At 34.3% G+C, this 18,855-nt stretch overlaps 2 protein-coding genes across 2 annotated transcripts in view; both read right to left on the minus strand.

Moving 5' to 3' along the window:
- LOC126971706 (uncharacterized) overlaps positions 1-18,855 on the minus strand; it is a 91,656-nt gene that overhangs the window by 26,827 nt on the left and 45,974 nt on the right. The gene's annotated exons all lie outside the window — the stretch shown is intronic.
- On the minus strand, positions 1,120-17,161 carry LOC126971705 (uncharacterized). Its single transcript, XM_050818104.1, has 5 exons — positions 16,873-17,161; positions 16,673-16,786; positions 16,437-16,570; positions 15,096-15,202; positions 1,120-1,380 (listed from the first exon to the last, which is right to left on the minus strand). Exons 1-5 carry the CDS (start codon positions 16,897-16,899, stop codon positions 1,181-1,183), a joined length of 582 nt encoding a protein of 193 aa, XP_050674061.1. The 5' UTR covers positions 16,900-17,161; the 3' UTR covers positions 1,120-1,180.

The following is an 18,855-nucleotide window of genomic DNA, read 5'->3' on the forward strand; positions in this document are numbered from 1 at the left end:
ACGATATCCTTACTAAAATTTAAATTCAATAATGTTTACTTATTCAAAATAGAATTTAGAATCACTTATAGAACGGCAAAAACTACCACCCATTCGAAATAATTTGCCTCAGACCTGAGAAGAATGGACACAAGAAACTCAGCGTGCTTTTTTTCATAAAAATATGGTAACAATGTAATATCGCACAATAAACATTTATAATTATAAAGACTTTTTTAGCCTAAGTTTTATCAGATCTCCGTTTAGTAAAACATTCTATAATTTTCAACGTTCATCTATATTCTTGACATTTGGCGCAGTAAAAAAATGTTTTTGTTTTATGACTATTTAACAATAGGTTATTGGCACTAAACCAGTATACGATATCAGATAGAGCAATGTTTAATGTATCTTATAAATAATAATAATAAATCATTTAATTCAGGCTACAGGGCCCATAACATAAATACTTTATAGTCTAAGATACATATTTATATAACTTAAATCTACGTCACATTTTCGCGGCGATGTGAGGCGCGGGTTCGGTAACTTCCAGCGGTTGGCGCCGTCCTCGATACTTGTGGAACACGACCCCCTTCGTCCACAGTCCAGGAAGGTCTATATATATTCTGTAGGGACGCGAACAACTAGAGTTAAAGTCTACTGCGTCACCCGTCATCAACTTCGGCCCGCAACCGGAACCTTGTCTTCTCCACCAAGTACTGAACAATGTCGGAGGCCTTAGTACTGTCGTAAAAGCGAGAGAAGTATATATACGTCGCTGGGACTACGGGACGCAAGAGCTGGTTCTGTCCTATCTCCTCTAAAACTTGGTTTCTTTTTAGTGTCATCCACAAACAATACTACCTTGTGTTTTTTTTTCTACAAGGTTAGGTAAATCATTTATGTAAATTAGGAAGAGGAATGGTCCAAGAATACACCCTTGTGGGTACCCTAACAAGAGAACTCGGAGATCTCCTGCCATTCACATCGAGCTTCTGAATTCTATTATTTAAATATGAGATTAGAAGATTGAGCGAAGATCCTTTTATGCCTTAATATTTTAAATTCGAATATCATAATTTAGCCTGTGCGATGCAAACACTGAATCATAAGTAATTTTTTTCATTAAAAAAAAAATTTATTCAATAATTTATTTCCAACAACCTACATGCTACAAAACATCATTGCACATCTCCATTTATTTTCTCTTCTTTTTCTCAGCTCGACTGCCGCCCATTTCTTCCAGCTGCTGTTTGAGTTCAATCAGCTCATTGTCGGGAACATACCGGATCTCCTCATGTTCAGGTGTGTGCTCGTGAACGTTCAACGTGCAACCTTCAGGTAGGAGCGCTCGTGAAACACGAAGAAGCGTTCCCAATGCCCAGGCTGGTACATCGACTACCTGTTGATTTACAACCATATATATAATAAAAAATATAATGATAATTTCCGATATAATTTAAAGTAACAATAAAAAACAAGGAGAAACTCTTTCCATTTCAGGCCTAATTTTGAGTGTGACTTATACTTTGCGCAAATCTATATATACTTAGACTGGCCATAAATACTGTTACAATAAAAAATAAAAAATATTACATTGGAATTTGGAATCTGTTCATTGAGTTTTCTCATTTTGGCGCCAATACATTGTACATTATTTTGCGATATTAAAATGGAGTGATGAGATAAAGAGAACCGAATCGCTGTGATTGCATTACACAAAGTAGGTATGGAGCCAAATGCAATTTTAAAACTCTCCATTCGCTTGGTATTAGTAAAATGTTTGTGTACCGGGCTATTAATAGGTATAATGAGACCTCCTCTGTTTGTGACAAAAAAGGTGGTCAAAGCAGTAAGGGAAAGAATTCGAAGAAATCCTGTCTGAAAGCAAAAGATTTTATCTCGGGAGATGAAGATAGCACTTATAACCATGTCGCGTGTTTTAAAAGACGACTTAGGACTTGCAGCCTTTTAAGAGACGTACTGGTCATTTCTTAACCGATAATTTAAAACAGAATAGGGTGTAGCGGTACGCAAAGGGACACAGAAAAATTTTTGTTACGGATGAGAAAATTTTTACAACTAAGCAACATTTTAACAAACAAAATGACCGTATTTATGCTCAAAGCTCTAAGGAAGCTTCCCAATTAGTCGACAGAGTGCAATGTGAGCACTATCCGACTTCAATGACGGTTTGGTGGGGACGTGGGGTATTAGATATGAAGGAGTGACTGAGCCATACTTTTGTGAAAAAGGTATCAAAACGTAGTGCAGCCCCTTAACAACACCATGTTTAGTACTGACATGCAAGCCTTCTAGCAAGACTCGGTGCCGGGTCATAAAGCAGTTTTGATTGGAAATGAACGTTTTGGACTTCATCAGAGCTGAAGACTGGCCATCGTCGCTACTCTCAAAAACATCCATCATTTTGGGCTTGCCGAGAATTTATGTAACTGGACCACCAGCTTCCACATTGGGTATTAGCATACAACTCTTAGTCGACGGTTTTTTTTTTATATGAGAGGGGGCAAACGGGCAAGAGGCTCACGGGATGGGGAGAGGTGAGGCAACCGCCCATGGACATCCGCAACAACAGGTGTGTCAAGAAATGCGTTGCCGGCCTTTAAGGTGGGAGTATGCTTTTTTCTTGAAGGTCCCTAAGTCGTATCTGTTCGGGAAGACCGCTGCCGGTAGTTGATTCCACAAAGTGGCTGTGCGAGGCAAGAAATTTCGAAGAAAACGCGCGGTTGTGGAATGCCAGACGTCTACGTGATGCGGATGGTACTTTGCACGTAATGTCCGATGGTGGAATTCGGCCGCTGGAATCAACCCCAACAGCTCCTCTGAGCACTCCCCGTGATAAATGCGGTAGAAGATACAGAGAACCCACATCTCTACGCAATGCTAGAGAATCAAGCCGATCCGAGATGATTTGATCGTCGATGATTCGAGCCGCTCTTCGTTGTATGCGGTCAAATGGAAGAAGCTGGTACTGGGGAGCACCCGCCCAGAGGTGAGAACAGTACTCCATGTGAGGCCGAATTTGCGCCTTATAAAGTTGCAGGCGGTGGCTTTTAGTGAAGTACTGTCTCGCCTTACTGAGTACACCAAGCTTTTTAGAGGCCAGTTTGGCCTTCTCTTCCAAGTGACCACGGAACTGAACGTCGCTCGATATATCGACGCCAAGTATGCCAATACAGGCTGCGGCAGTTAGAGGAGTGATCTCGAATCGAGGGGATACGACAAAGGGAGACTTTTTAGTGGTGAACGCACAAACTTGTGTCTTTTTGGGGTTGAATTGGACTAAATTTTGTCGGCCCCATTCCGAGACTTTGCAAAGCATAGTCTCGATTGCAGACACAAGTTTGATCCGGTTCTCATCGATGCTATCCCGGGACATGTTGGCACGGCCGGTGTAGGAAGCATACCCAGTGCTGTCGTCTGCATAGCAATGAATATTGCTGATTTGCAGCATATCATTGATATGCAGAAGAAACAGCGTAGGGGATAGCACACAGCCTTGCGGGACACCAGAGTTTATGGGTTTTAAGTCGGAGCATGCACCGTTGATAACAACCTTGATGCTCCGATCAGCCAAAAAGCTAGTGACCCATTTGCACAAATTCTCGGGAAGCCCATAGGATGGCAGTTTCGCTATAAGCGCTTTATGCCACACCCGATCAAAGGCCTTCGCTATGTCCAAACTTACCGCCAACGCCTCTCCCTTCGACTCAACCGCTTGCGCCCATTTATGGGTGAGGTACGCAAGAAGATCACCAGCTGAGCGACCCTGACGGAAACCGTACTGGCAGTCGCTGATCAGCTGGTGCCCCTCTAGGTATCCCAAGAGCTGGCGGTTGATGATCGACTCCATTACTTTGGAGAAAATGGAGGTAATGGCAATGGGGCGGTGGTTGGACGGATCTGAGCGTACACCTTTCTTAGGGATCGGGTGCACTAAAGCCGCCTTCCATAATTTCGGGACTACGCCTGATGAGTAGGAGAGCCAGAAAAGACGGGTAAGGACCGGCGCCAGTTCCGGAGCACATGTCCGCAGCACTATCGGGGGAATGCCATCGGGCCCGCTCGATTTGTGAATGTCCAAGGTGAGAAGCGCCTTAGTAGTAGGGATTCGCCGGTTCTGGCTCACAGTAGTGGGGATTCGCCGGTTCTGCCTCCCCGGTTCTGGCTCACTTGTTCGTGATGCCTACCAAAAAAAAAAAAAAAAGTTTGGTGTCAAACTGGGGGTTTTGATGTATTTCCGAGCGATTGCGCTGATCCGTTTTTCGATATCTCTTATAGTTACAAAGTTAGCTTTTTAAGTTAAACAGATTCATACTCATTACTAATCAGTGGTAATTAACCTAATGATTGGTGAGCGACTCAATGTCGATTCTTTGAAAGTGATAGATGTAATTAGTAAATTACCTCTCACATTCGTTACTACGATTAAAACGACAGTTTTGTGCTGTGTTTATTATTAAGTTAACAGATGATATAAATAAAGTATATAATAAAACATCGTTGCAGATTGTATCATTTTAAAAATATTTGATGAAATCATTCAAACTCTTCATATTAAACTTAAAGGATAGATACATTAAACAGTACTCGCAACACATGCTGCGGTAAATAAATTCTTTACTCTTGTAGTATTGTGGATATACATTCTGCAATTGCTTTGTAAAAACCTCAGCTGGAATCCCTGACTTGGACGATCATATGAATTGAAGTATTGTCCAATACCCTGCTCACCAATGTGTATTGCAACCCAGTGAGAGCCTGGCTTATTTTCACTATCTACATTGTTGACAATATAACAGGGCGTTACAACGTATATCGACAATCGGTTTGCTGCGTAAACATTATTTTGAATACTGAGATCAATTTTCTTCAAATAATTCTGTATCTTGATTGTATTCATATTACCTTAGAATAATGTATTTAAAAGTTATTGGATTACAACTTACAATAAAACAAAACATCATTTTAAGTACATATTTAATTTCAATATTATAAGGTAATATAGTAGTAAGTTTAACTAAAACTATTACACACCCTTACAAACGATCAAACATAAACATAACTGCGGTAATCTACTGAAATATTATGATTTTTATCAATTTTATTGTACAACTTGAGTTAAGTGATAAAGCTCTTTGTCATTTTCTTAATGTAACAAATTTTGAGATAAATAAAATACACTTTAGTTTCTGTGATTATTTCCTTTCGCGAATATATCAATAATTCGACCATCAGATTTCCTCATCGGGTCATTAATTATTTTTAGTATTAGTTTTAAGATTTTTCTTTCGCCAAACATATTATAGAGATCAGGTAGTTATATCTTGAAACTAATTGACATGGTTGAGATTGTATAAAGGTTGCATTTCATCAAAGCATCAGGTGATATAGATACAATTTGTGTCACTGACATCATTCAAAAATATTATAAAATTATTTACGAAAACTAATTTTCCACACCCACACACAGTGCACCCTCTACTACAAAAAGGTTTCATATAATATAATGAGACAATTTATTGTTAAACTACCATTTATTGATTATATTTAAATAGGACTATTTATAAGTAAAACAATATACAGTACCTACATCATAACTTACTCCACAAGTTATATATCTAAATAAACGATGTATCTACTCTCATTCTTTTCAAAAAAAAAAAATAAAACTTAAAACTTAAAACTTATATAACATTTATTTTATTTTATGATGACTCCAAGCTAAGGTATCAATATAATTTGCTTAATATACCGTTTGGTATGACAACGTAGATTTATTTATTCGTTGAATGAAAATATTATGCTTTATTGACTTAGGTCTATGCATTGAACAATATTCATTCTTATTTTTAAATAGGCATTATTCATTTTCATATACTTACTTAGTAACACTTATAAAATTTGGAGTAGCAATTTCCCGCAACATCTTACGCATATACTTAGATCTAAGTCCTAGGAATTCATTAAATATGTTTACTTTGTTCCATCTTTAAAATAGCCTAACTTCTTATTATTGAGTTTTAGATAACAAAATATTTGTTCTGCATTGTCAGATGTTTCGAATCGCAAACGTAAATCAGGTTTTATAACTCTTTAAAAATTTATATATTAAAGTATAAGTATCAGTGTACAATAATTTCAATATATTTTGAAACTTATTTAACATATAGTTATTATATATTAAAATAAATTAAATATTATTATATTGGATATTAGAAATATCCAATATACCTGCAATATACCAAATAAATATGTTTATTGAGGAACAATTTAGTCTTTTGTAATTGAACTGCAACCAATTTTCATTTTAAAATAGATAAACTATGGAATTCTATCTTGGTAATGAAATCATACAGTGCAATTTTACATTTACTCTTTTTTCAATATTTTCCGTTGTTATTAATATATTTGAGGTATTCATTAATTTATAAAAATCTTTTCGATATCAGATGTAGGTAGCTTGTTTATGCATGTTTGTATTTAAATCTATGTAATTTTGTGGCCATGCGCTTTGTTTGAATTTTAAAATAATGTGATTTTTTTATAATGAGACGATTTATTGTTAAACTTCCATTTATTGATTATATTTAAATATAAAAAATTATAAATAAAACAATATACAGTACCTACATCATAACTTACTCCACAAGTTATATAACTAATCTACTCTTTTAAAAAAAAAAATTCAACCTTAAAACTTATATAATATTTATCTTATTTTATGATGACTCCAAGCTAATAAGGTATCAATATAATTTGCTTAGATATACAGTTTGGTATGACAAACTAGATTTATTTATTCGTTGAGTGAAAATATTATGCTTTATTGACTTAAATCTATGCATTGAACAATATTCATTCTTATTTTTAAATAGGCATATCTTATAATTTTCCATTTTCATATACTTACTTAGTAACAATTTTATTAAATTTGAATGCGTATTTTCCCACAACATCTAATACATATCGTACCGTACTTCTTTTTATTGACTTTTGGGTAGCAAAAAATTTTTTTCTGCAGTCAGAGGTTTTGAAACGCAAATGTAAATCAGGTTTTATATCTGTGTTAAATTTTATATATTAAACTATCAGTATCAGTGTATAATAATTTCAATTTATTTCGAAACTTATTTAACTAGTGAAAGTCATCGCATTAGAGTTTTAGAAATTTTCAATATATAAAATCCCAACTAAATATGTTTATTGAAGAACAATTTAGTTTTTCGTAATAGAACTGCAACCAAATTTTCATTTTAAAATTGATAAACTATGGAATTCTATCTTGGCAATTAAATCATACAGTGTAATTTTACATTTACTCTTTTTTCAATATTTTCTATTGTTCTTTATACATTGAGTTTTTTATTAATTTATAAAAATCTTTTCGAAATTAGATGTAGGTAGCTTGTTAATGCATGTTTGTATTTAAATCTATGTAATATTTTAAACATGAGCTTTGTTTGAATTTTAAAATTCTATGAATATTTTGTTTTTTCTGTGTGTGTGTGTGTGTGAGACATTGCTTTAAATTTCTGAAGTAAATAACATATGTATTTTTATTACGAAGGTTTGGAACAAATTTTATGCTTTTTGTATGCTCAATACTTACATTTTTTATTCTCGGGGCATAAGGATAGGTCAGAATGTAAATCATGCAGTTCAATTGAATATTCTTGGTCTACTTCCAAAATAAAACCAAATTCAAAATCATCCGGAACATCAAAATTTGTACGGACATCTACCCATTCAAAACCTTCTGTAGGAAGGAATGGAGATACACCCCATCCATAACGGTTATTAGCATCAAAATAAGTTATAAACGACGTTTTTCTTTGTCCTGTTCTTATTTGCCAGAAATATTCACAAGTAAAGTCGTTTTTTTTTATTATTATGTCATTTAAGAGTAGGCACATGTTTCGTCTTGAGAGACATGCAAATATTTCAGTGTTTTCGTTTTATAATATTGTAACCTATACTTATTTGTTTAAATTCGCTTTTTCATAACGATTCCTACATTGAGATATACAGTCTCAAATACCCGATCCAATAAAAGCTATTTGTTCAAAGCCCTAAAGTAATTCTAATTTAATTTTTGTGCATTTTAACATAGCACCCCAACCATTCCCAGGCGCTGTATAATAATGTGCTGGATCTAGACCATATTGTGTCTGTAAACATAGAGCTCGGAAATTTTCAAATACATATTTTGTTTAAAGTGAAACATTAATTTTAAGATATAAATCTGAATTATCTAACTTATAATCTTCATCGGAAATATGTGTGTCGGTAAATGTATTGTAAAATGTATCACGATCATGGAGTGCTGAAAGTTTTAAGCAATCGTATGGTGTTATAAATTCATATCGATAAATTCTTTTTTTCTAAGACGTAAAAAAATATTATTATTTGGAAAATTTTGTCAATTTTGAAATTGTTCTTCCTTCAAATATTTGACAAGTTTGTATAAACTGAATGGAAAAAATTTAAACGAATCAACATGTCAGTTGAATTTTACGATTATTTAATTTTATAGTTTTTGTGAATGCCTTGTATTTTTCTTATGTTTGAGGAATAATATCAATTACTTTTTCAATAGAATTTAATGCATGAACAACGGAATAGATATTTATTATTCAAATCATCTTACAAGTAACCTCTATAAAAATAACGTAATGCAATTATATATTACTTTAAAGAAGTCACAGTTAATGAATCAGCTTTTTGTAATAGAATAACTTCATATTAAATTAAGAGTAAGTAAATCTTACAAATTACAAACATTAGGATCACCAGAAATGTTTTTATACTTGTGAATATTTCTGGCAAATAAGAACAGGACAAAGAAAAACGTCGTTTATAACTTATTTTGATGCTAATAACCGTTATGGATGGGGTGTATCTCCATTCCTTCCTACAGAAGGTTTTGAATGGGTAGATGTCCGTACAAATTTTGATGTTCCGGATGATTTTGAATTTGGTTTTATTTTGGAAGTAGACCAAGAATATTCAATTGAACTGCATGATTTACATTCTGACCTATCCTTATGCCCCGAGAATAAAAAATGTAAGTATTGAGCATACAAAAAGCATAAAATTTGTTCCAAACCTTCGTAATAAAAATACATATGTTATTTACTTCAGAAATTTAAAGCAATGTCTCACACACACACACACAGAAAAAACAAAATATTCATAGAATTTTAAAATTCAAACAAAGCTCATGTTTAAAATATTACATAGATTTAAATACAAACATGCATTAACAAGCTACCTACATCTAATTTCGAAAAGATTTTTATAAATTAATAAAAAACTCAATGTATAAAGAACAATAGAAAATATTGAAAAAAGAGTAAATGTAAAATTACACTGTATGATTTAATTGCCAAGATAGAATTCCATAGTTTATCAATTTTAAAATGAAAATTTGGTTGCAGTTCTATTACGAAAAACTAAATTGTTCTTCAATAAACATATTTAGTTGGGATTTTATATATTGAAAATTTCTAAAACTCTAATGCGATGACTTTCACTAGTTAAATAAGTTTCGAAATAAATTGAAATTATTATACACTGATACTGATAGTTTAATATATAAAATTTAACACAGATATAAAACCTGATTTACATTTGCGTTTCAAAACCTCTGACTGCAGAAAAAAATTTTTTGCTACCCAAAAGTCAATAAAAAGAAGTACGGTACGATATGTATTAGATGTTGTGGGAAAATACGCATTCAAATTTAATAAAATTGTTACTAAGTAAGTATATGAAAATGGAAAATTATAAGATATGCCTATTTAAAAATAAGAATGAATATTGTTCAATGCATAGATTTAAGTCAATAAAGCATAATATTTTCACTCAACGAATAAATAAATCTAGTTTGTCATACCAAACTGTATATCTAAGCAAATTATATTGATACCTTATTAGCTTGGAGTCATCATAAAATAAGATAAATATTATATAAGTTTTAAGGTTGAATTTTTTTTTTTAAAAGAGTAGATTAGTTATATAACTTGTGGAGTAAGTTATGATGTAGGTACTGTATATTGTTTTATTTATAATTTTTTATATTTAAATATAATCAATAAATGGAAGTTTAACAATAAATCGTCTCATTATAAAAAAATCACATTATTTTAAAATTCAAACAAAGCGCATGGCCACAAAATTACATAGATTTAAATACAAACATGCATAAACAAGCTACCTACATCTGATATCGAAAAGATTTTTATAAATTAATGAATACCTCAAATATATTAATAACAACGGAAAATATTGAAAAAAGAGTAAATGTAAAATTGCACTGTATGATTTCATTACCAAGATAGAATTCCATAGTTTATCTATTTTAAAATGAAAATTGGTTGCAGTTCAATTACAAAAGACTAAATTGTTCCTCAATAAACATATTTATTTGGTATATTGCAGGTATATTGGATATTTCTAATATCCAATATAATAATATTTAATTTATTTTAATATATAATAACTATATGTTAAATAAGTTTCAAAATATATTGAAATTATTGTACACTGATACTTATACTTTAATATATAAATTTTTAAAGAGTTATAAAACCTGATTTACGTTTGCGATTCGAAACATCTGACAATGCAGAACAAATATTTTGTTATCTAAAACTCAATAATAAGAAGTTAGGCTATTTTAAAGATGGAACAAAGTAAACATATTTAATGAATTCCTAGGACTTAGATCTAAGTATATGCGTAAGATGTTGCGGGAAATTGCTACTCCAAATTTTATAAGTGTTACTAAGTAAGTATATGAAAATGAATAATGCCTATTTAAAAATAAGAATGAATATTGTTCAATGCATAGACCTAAGTCAATAAAGCATAATATTTTCATTCAACGAATAAATAAATCTACGTTGTCATACCAAACGGTATATTAAGCAAATTATATTGATACCTTAGCTTGGAGTCATCATAAAATAAAATAAATGTTATATAAGTTTTAAGTTTTATTTTTTTTTTTTGAAAAGAATGAGAGTAGATACATCGTTTATTTAGATATATAACTTGTGGAGTAAGTTATGATGTAGGTACTGTATATTGTTTTACTTATAAATAGTCCTATTTAAATATAATCAATAAATGGTAGTTTAACAATAAATTGTCTCATTATATTATATGAAACCTTTTTGTAGTAGAGGGTGCACTGTGTGTGGGTGTGGAAAATTAGTTTTCGTAAATAATTTTATAATATTTTTGAATGATGTCAGTGACACAAATTGTATCTATATCACCTGATGCTTTGATGAAATGCAACCTTTATACAATCTCAACCATGTCAATTAGTTTCAAGATATAACTACCTGATCTCTATAATATGTTTGGCGAAAGAAAAATCTTAAAACTAATACTAAAAATAATTAATGACCCGATGAGGAAATCTGATGGTCGAATTATTGATATATTCGCGAAAGGAAATAATCACAGAAACTAAAGTGTATTTTATTTATCTCAAAATTTGTTACATTAAGAAAATGACAAAGAGCTTTATCACTTAACTCAAGTTGTACAATAAAATTGATAAAAATCATAATATTTCAGTAGATTACCGCAGTTATGTTTATGTTTGATCGTTTGTAAGGGTGTGTAATAGTTTTAGTTAAACTTACTACTATATTACCTTATAATATTGAAATTAAATATGTACTTAAAATGATGTTTTGTTTTATTGTAAGTTGTAATCCAATAACTTTTAAATACATTATTCTACGGTAATATGAATACAATCAAGATACAGAATTATTTGAAGAAAATTGATCTCAGTATTCAAAATAATGTTTACGCAGCAAACCGATTGTCGATATACGTTGTAACGCCCTGTTATATTGTCAACAATGTAGATAGTGAAAATAAGCCAGGCTCTCACTGGGTTGCAATACACATTGGTGAGCAGGGTATTGGACAATACTTCAATTCATATGATCGTCCAAGTCAGGGATTCCAGCTGAGGTTTTTACAAAGCAATTGCAGAATGTATATCCACAATACTACAAGAGTAAAGAATTTATTTACCGCAGCATGTGTTGCGAGTACTGTTTAATGTATCTATCCTTTAAGTTTAATATGAAGAGTTTGAATGATTTCATCAAATATTTTTAAAATGATACAATCTGCAACGATGTTTTATTATATACTTTATTTATATCATCTGTTAACTTAATAATAAACACAGCACAAAACTGTCGTTTTAATCGTAGTAACGAATGTGAGAGGTAATTTACTAATTACATCTATCACTTTCAAAGAATCGACATTGGAGTCGCTCACCAATCATTAGGTTAATTACCACTGATTAGTAATGAGTATGAATCTGTTTAACTTAAAAAGCTAACTTTGTAACTATAAGAGATATCGAAAAACGGATCAGCGCAATCGCTCGGAAATACATCAAAACCCACAGTTTGACACCAAACTTTTTTTTTTTTTTAGTAGGCATCACGAACAAGTGAGCCAGAACCGGGGAGGCAGAACCGGCGAATCCCCACTATTGTGAGCCAGAACCGGCGAATCCCTACTACTCGCCTTAAGCACGGAACCATGCCGGATTTTTACCTCCGGCATATAAGAATCGCACCGCGGAATATGCGGTGGTGGTGCACCTTGGTCATCCAGAGTCGAGTTAGACGCGAAGAGGGAGCCCAGGAGATCAGCTTTCTCTTTCGCGTCATGGGCCAGCGAGTCATCATCCCTGTGCAGTGGCGGAATGGCTGGCTGGCAGAAGTTTCCTTGGACAGCCTTGGCGAGCGACCAGAACGCACGAGTTCCCGAGGGAAGGCGTGCAAGTCTCTCGCCAATTCTGAAAATGTGCTTCGACTTCGCGTCAGCAATAACTCTTTTGAAGGACCTGGAGGCATGATTGAAGTGTTTTTTAAGTTCGCTGGAATTCGCATCCTTAGATACCACCGCATTGACCCAAGCCTGATAGCACTCCTGCTTTCGGCGAGAGGCCATTTTGCAGGAGCGGTCAAACCATGGTTGGGACCTGCCACCGATAGGCACAGAGGAGGATGGAATGAAGAGTTCCATACCTTGCAGTGCCACATCAGCAACAGCGTCAGCAGCGGCATCTGGATCTCCCAGCGAAAAACAGATCTGCCTCCACGGGTAGGATGCAAAAAAGCACCGCATCTCGTCCCACTCTGCTGACCCACGACACGCGGCGACAGCCTAAGAAGCGGGGCCGTGTTAGGCGCGTGATCGGCACGGTGCTCCGGATCAGGCAGTGGTCCGACGATCCCAGAGGAGGGTCAACGGAAACTAGGTAGCCGTCCGGATGTGAGGTCAACAGAAGGTCCAACAGTGAAGGTGTATGATCTTGCACATCTGGGATTCGCGTTGGCGCAATAACCAGTTGCGTCAGACCATATGCTAAGGCGAAGTCGTGAACAGATCTCCCTGCATGATCGGTGGTACGTGAGCCTAGCCATTCGGCGTGGTGGGCGTTAAAATCGCCAAGAAATACGATCTCTGCAGTGGGGATCTGCTCCAACACGGAATCTGTAGCCATTTGGATGTGTTCGAGTGGATGTGGACCTATACAGGCATGCGTAGATTCGCGGATGGTCATCGCAGTCTACACGCAGCCAGATGATGGATAGGTCCTGTCCTTGAAGAAAACTCAGGCGTCGAGAACAGACATCCTCCCTGACGTAAACGCACACGCCAGCCCGTGGTATAAAGGAGTGTTCCAAATTATACCCCGGATAGGAAAGGTAAGATGAATCAGCCACGGAGGATATCTGTGTCTCGGTTAAAAAGAGCAGGGCCGGCTTCGCCGTCTCCAGGTGAAAGTGGACGGCATTTAAATTTGAGCGAAGCCCCCTGATGTTGCAAAAGTCCACAGCGAGTGTGGAGGAGGGTGGTTTGAGCCTCCTGCTGTTTGCCCCGAGTCAGCGCAGATTTGCCCCCTCCAGAATACGCGGGGCAGCCTGGGCAACCACTGTTAGGTACAGGCCCTAATTGTGGACGCCCAGGGACGGATTCTCCAGGGCTGCATAGCCTGGTACCGTCCTGGAGTAGTCTCGTTTTAGTCTGTGCTGCCATTTGTATTTGGGAGGGGGGGTGTAGGCCTCCGGATAGAAGCGATCGCCCATTTGGAAAAAAATAGCCTTAATTTAACTCAAATAAGACTCAGCTTTGCGCTTTATCTAAAAAAATAAACATTTGTTGTAACACCACTCTATAACACACTCTTCATCTTAATGCCTCGCCTAGTATCAGATTACTGGATCTCGAAATCTCGAGCGACTGCCAAACCCGTGGTCATCTGGAATGCTAAGCTAAATTAACTTCAAAGAAACTGGGTTATAATATATAGAGTATAATACAGCTGGCTCGCGTTCTAGTCCTCTACAAAGCGCGAATACGACCATATTTGGAGTATTGCTTTCATCTGTGGTCTGATCCACCACGGTATCAGCACGAACCATTCAACCACGTGCAATACAGAGCTGCTCAAACTTGGCATTGCGTAGAGTTGTTGTTTCATTGTGTGTCTCCTATCGCATTTAAGACGGGAAGTGTTCCGAAGCGCTGTTTGACATGATTCCAGGCGCTGAATTCCACATTCGCACGACAAGCCTCAAACTACTATTTTTTTACATTTTTAAAGGAACTTTTTTCCACATACAACCATTAGTATCCATGTGCGGTGGACAATAAGGGACGAGACGAACAGGACGTTTAGCTGATAGTAATTGTAACGCCATGCTCATTACAATGCAGTGGCGCTCAGGATTCTTGAAAAACCTATAAATTCTGTGCGGCGCTACAATTGCGGTCGTCTTGCTTTGAGATATAAGATGTTAAGTCTCATTTTCCTAGTAACTTCACTAGCTACGGCATCGAAACCTTAATGATTACACATTACAGTTTCACGGCACAAATACGCGCCGTTGAGCTACCAGTTTCCAGGCCAACACAACAAAGGTACATATAATATAGTAATATCTTTAAAAAAAGCGAGTGCACTATTTAAAATTGCCGGCAATCCGGTGATTCCTCCTTGAAGGTCTACCAAATAAAATCAGAAACAGGATGACCTACTTGCACATTTCTCTCATAAACATTTAATTGGTATTCGGAATCAACAACAGTCCCACCAGGCTTGAAACGTTGGATATTCAGTTGCTTTGCAGGTGTTGCCCAACTGAAATAAGAAGTTTAATTAATATACTACATACATATATACAGTCCAACCTAGTCTACTGGTAGCACTCAACCTTTGCCAAAGTCAAATACATGTCAGATTTTTTTCACTAAACACAAAGCTAGAACATTCTAGTTTTAAAAATGTACAACATTGAATTGTTTTACTAAACACAGTTATTTTTGAATATAGTTTTTTATTTCGTTTAATTTCCACAATATTTTAAAACACTATAAATCCTTGCACACCACCAGTTTCGGATCAGTTATATCACTCTTAATTGTATTGGAACTAGAGCTGACTGTATACATGCATAATGTGATTCCCCAAATAAAATACATTTTATTGTATTTTTATATAATAGGTCTTACACATGAAAAGGGATTCAATTCCCCTTGGGAGGAATCCGTATAATTTCTGCACCACTTTAAAACACTTGAATGTATTTTAAATTGATGATGATTAATGACAGTTTGTAAGCCCTGCCCACTAACAGTATAGTTTTAGTTGCGCAATTTTGAAGCATCAGAAATGCTTCCATGTTTTATATGCATTCACTGTATCAATACCACTACATATTAAAGGGTATACCCTTATACTGGAAAAATGACGCCCTTAACCCTTCCATAAAACCCTTGGCCATCAATTCATAGCTGGAGACTTTGACTATAATGCAAAATACTAAGATAAATATTTATTAACATAAAAAAAAGTTGGAGTATTCAGTAGAAACTGTATTTTTATACTTTAACCCCTCATATATCATAAATGTTCACAATATGAAACAGTTTTCCACAAAGATAAGTAAAAAGCATCTGATCTGCTTATTCTAGAGTTTGGTTTGTTTAATACTGATTTATATTTTTTGTAATATTTCACCTACATTTTACATTTTGGTTTTGAAAAAATCAGATCTAACAATATCAGAGTTATAATTTTCTAAACATCCAGGTTTCTTTAGCATAAATCATAATTTAAAAAAAAAAACTAGGGAAGAGAATATGGAGATTAAAGATGAGAGGATATTCTTCCTAAAAGGGTGGTGCAGCCAATTGCCAAATTTATAAATTTCTTTAAGAGTGAACAACACATTGTTACAATTTGTACTGTTTCAAAGTACATGTTTTATTCGTTCCTCCCATACCAGATTGTCATCTATCCTATTATAAAATAACAGAAAACTCAGAACATCACAATATATCTTTCAAAGTAAATATTAGCTTATTTTACATACCATTCATCTACCTGTATACCCATAGCTTCTGCATATCTATGAATTTCACTCTGGCAATTTTCTAATAATGTAAAATCATACCCCTTGAGTTGGAAATTTAAACAATCATACACAGGTTCATCTGGCTCCATACTCTGAAATAAATTAATAAAAAAAAATTGCAATATAAATTTATTTTTGTACCGTTTATTAATAAAATTGTCCATTAAATTTTAACTAACAAAAATAATACTCACAATAAGATAATCAGGTTCATATAGGTCGGTTTTATAACGTTTTTGTTGACATATTAGTTTAGTATACTGAAGAACTGGATTTCTATTAAAGCTACATAGATAGTTTATGTTCATCTGTAAAAATATTATGTATAGATTTCATACATAACTGTTTAAATATATTATAATGGTCAATAAATAATAAAATATAATTTACTCACATATTTAATAACTTTTGAAGCTATCATTTTGATCAGTAAATTAAACTCTAATCTAACTCTATCTAAATAAATTATCAGTTTCAGGAAATTTGTAAAAGATACCTCACTAGAATTATTGTCGAGAGGAAGTATAACTATTTCTTGGTATTTAAAATGTTAAATATCTGTAATAGTTACTTTTTATTAGGTCATTTTAAAAATTGTTGTTAGTTTAGAATTTAAGGAAAAGGTTATATTCAATTTCGTGAACATAAAATAATATATTATAATAATAATGTTTACGAAATGCAAATGAAAACTTTTTTTTTTTTTTCGAATAGTTTAATAGCCGGGAAACGAGACCTTTAAGCCAAGTCTTAATCGGGCACCAATTTTCACATTTCGTGTAAATTGTCACTTGTTCACTGATTTTGATGAAGTATCTAAATCGTTTCCACCGTATTTTATCGCATTTATGCACTACAACACTTTTTGTTTTTGAGCAAATCACACAAGTGGTTAGTATCACTATGCTATATATAATAATAATAATTAAACATGCCTCTATTGGGCAAAATTGTTAAATAATCGACATACAAGCCTCTATTGGGGAATGTATTAGTACTAATGTACAAAAATATACCAATGAAGATTTTTCTTCAATTAATTTAAATTAAGTTATTTGGCAAGGGAGGACAACTCTTGGAATATCATACAAAATAGGCAATATTCACCAAATATAAATGTTACTGCTATAGATAATCATAATATAAAGCGCATAAATATTGTTCACCAGAATATACAAGGTATCTCAAGTAAGGAATTAGAAATTGAACTGTTTTTGAGCTGCTGTAATATAGATATATTATGTATTACAGAACATTGGCGTAAGAGTCATCAGCTCCAGTTTAGTTTTAGAGAACATAAAGTAATCAGTTGGTTTTCTAGAAGTAGGGCAATACATGGAGGTTCCCTAATTATTATTAATAATAGATAAAAATATAAAAATAGAAGAGATATTGTTAATGTGTCTATAGAACAACGAGTTGAGATAGCTTTTATAGAACTAGAGCAATTTATTATTGTAAGTGTATACCGCCCCCCTCACTGCATCATAAGAACAATTCCAACATAGAATGGAGGAGGTACTAACAAAATTTAGCAAAACCAGCAAGTCAATTATAGTGTGTGGATATTTTAATATAAACTTGCTTGAACCTTCGGCCAATTGTACTAGCCTTAAAAATTTATTTCAAAGTTTTAATTTGTTCAATGTATTTTGGGAACCTACTAGAATCACTTCTACAACAGCAACCTGTTTAGACAATATTTTTACAAATGTTACTATTACTAGTAAACTCATAATTAATAATCTTCAGTCCGACCATAGTGGGCAACTTATAAAAGTAAATACAAGATTGGACAATGTCAAACCAAAAAAAGTGACGATTATACCAGTTACCAGTCTTGAGAGGTTTGGAAATAATTTGGTAAGTACGATACTATTTTTACACTATGGTGAAACTGCTAATTTTCACTATAACTTAGTCTTCAATTCCTTCTGTGAAGAATTCATTGCAGATAAAATTAAAAACAGTAATAATAAGGTAAACGCGACTTGGATTAACAACGAAACTGATAGATGGAATTGCCGTAACACCTGTATCTGTTCAAATATTGATAATCGCGTTCCCACAACTGCCACCGACAACAAGCGTGTGTGCGCTGTGGAGAGCCTCACAGGGCCAGCGAATGCCTTCGTCCGAAGGACGAAGCCGCCACGTGTAAGAACTGTGGCGGACCGCACCCGGCGATTTATAAAGCCTGCCCGGTATTTATAAAAGAGATGAAAAACAAGCACGGCGGTCCGGTACCCGAAACAAGTCAACCTCGGGGGAGAAAGGGCACTGTACTGACCGTGCTATCAACGTTGGAAGAAACGGCTCCAACCTCCCTAATGGCCCCTGCAAACCCACACGGTGACTCAGTTGGTAAGAAGAAGCG

Source organism: Leptidea sinapis, chromosome 24 (genome assembly GCF_905404315.1).
Source record: "Leptidea sinapis chromosome 24, ilLepSina1.1, whole genome shotgun sequence".
NCBI lineage: Eukaryota > Metazoa > Arthropoda > Insecta > Lepidoptera > Pieridae > Leptidea > Leptidea sinapis.

Bases quoted from the DNA above. Each gene is read 5' to 3' on its own strand.
- LOC126971705 (XM_050818104.1), bottom strand. From the start codon at position 16,899: ATGATAGCTTCAAAAGTTATTAAATAT. The intron at 16,787-16,872 runs GTGAGTAAATTA...ATATTTTTACAG, and splicing joins CTTCAAAAGTTATTAAATAT to ATGAACATAAACTATCTATG. The intron at 16,571-16,672 runs GTGAGTATTATT...AATTTATTTCAG, and splicing joins ATGAACCTGATTATCTTATT to AGTATGGAGCCAGATGAACC.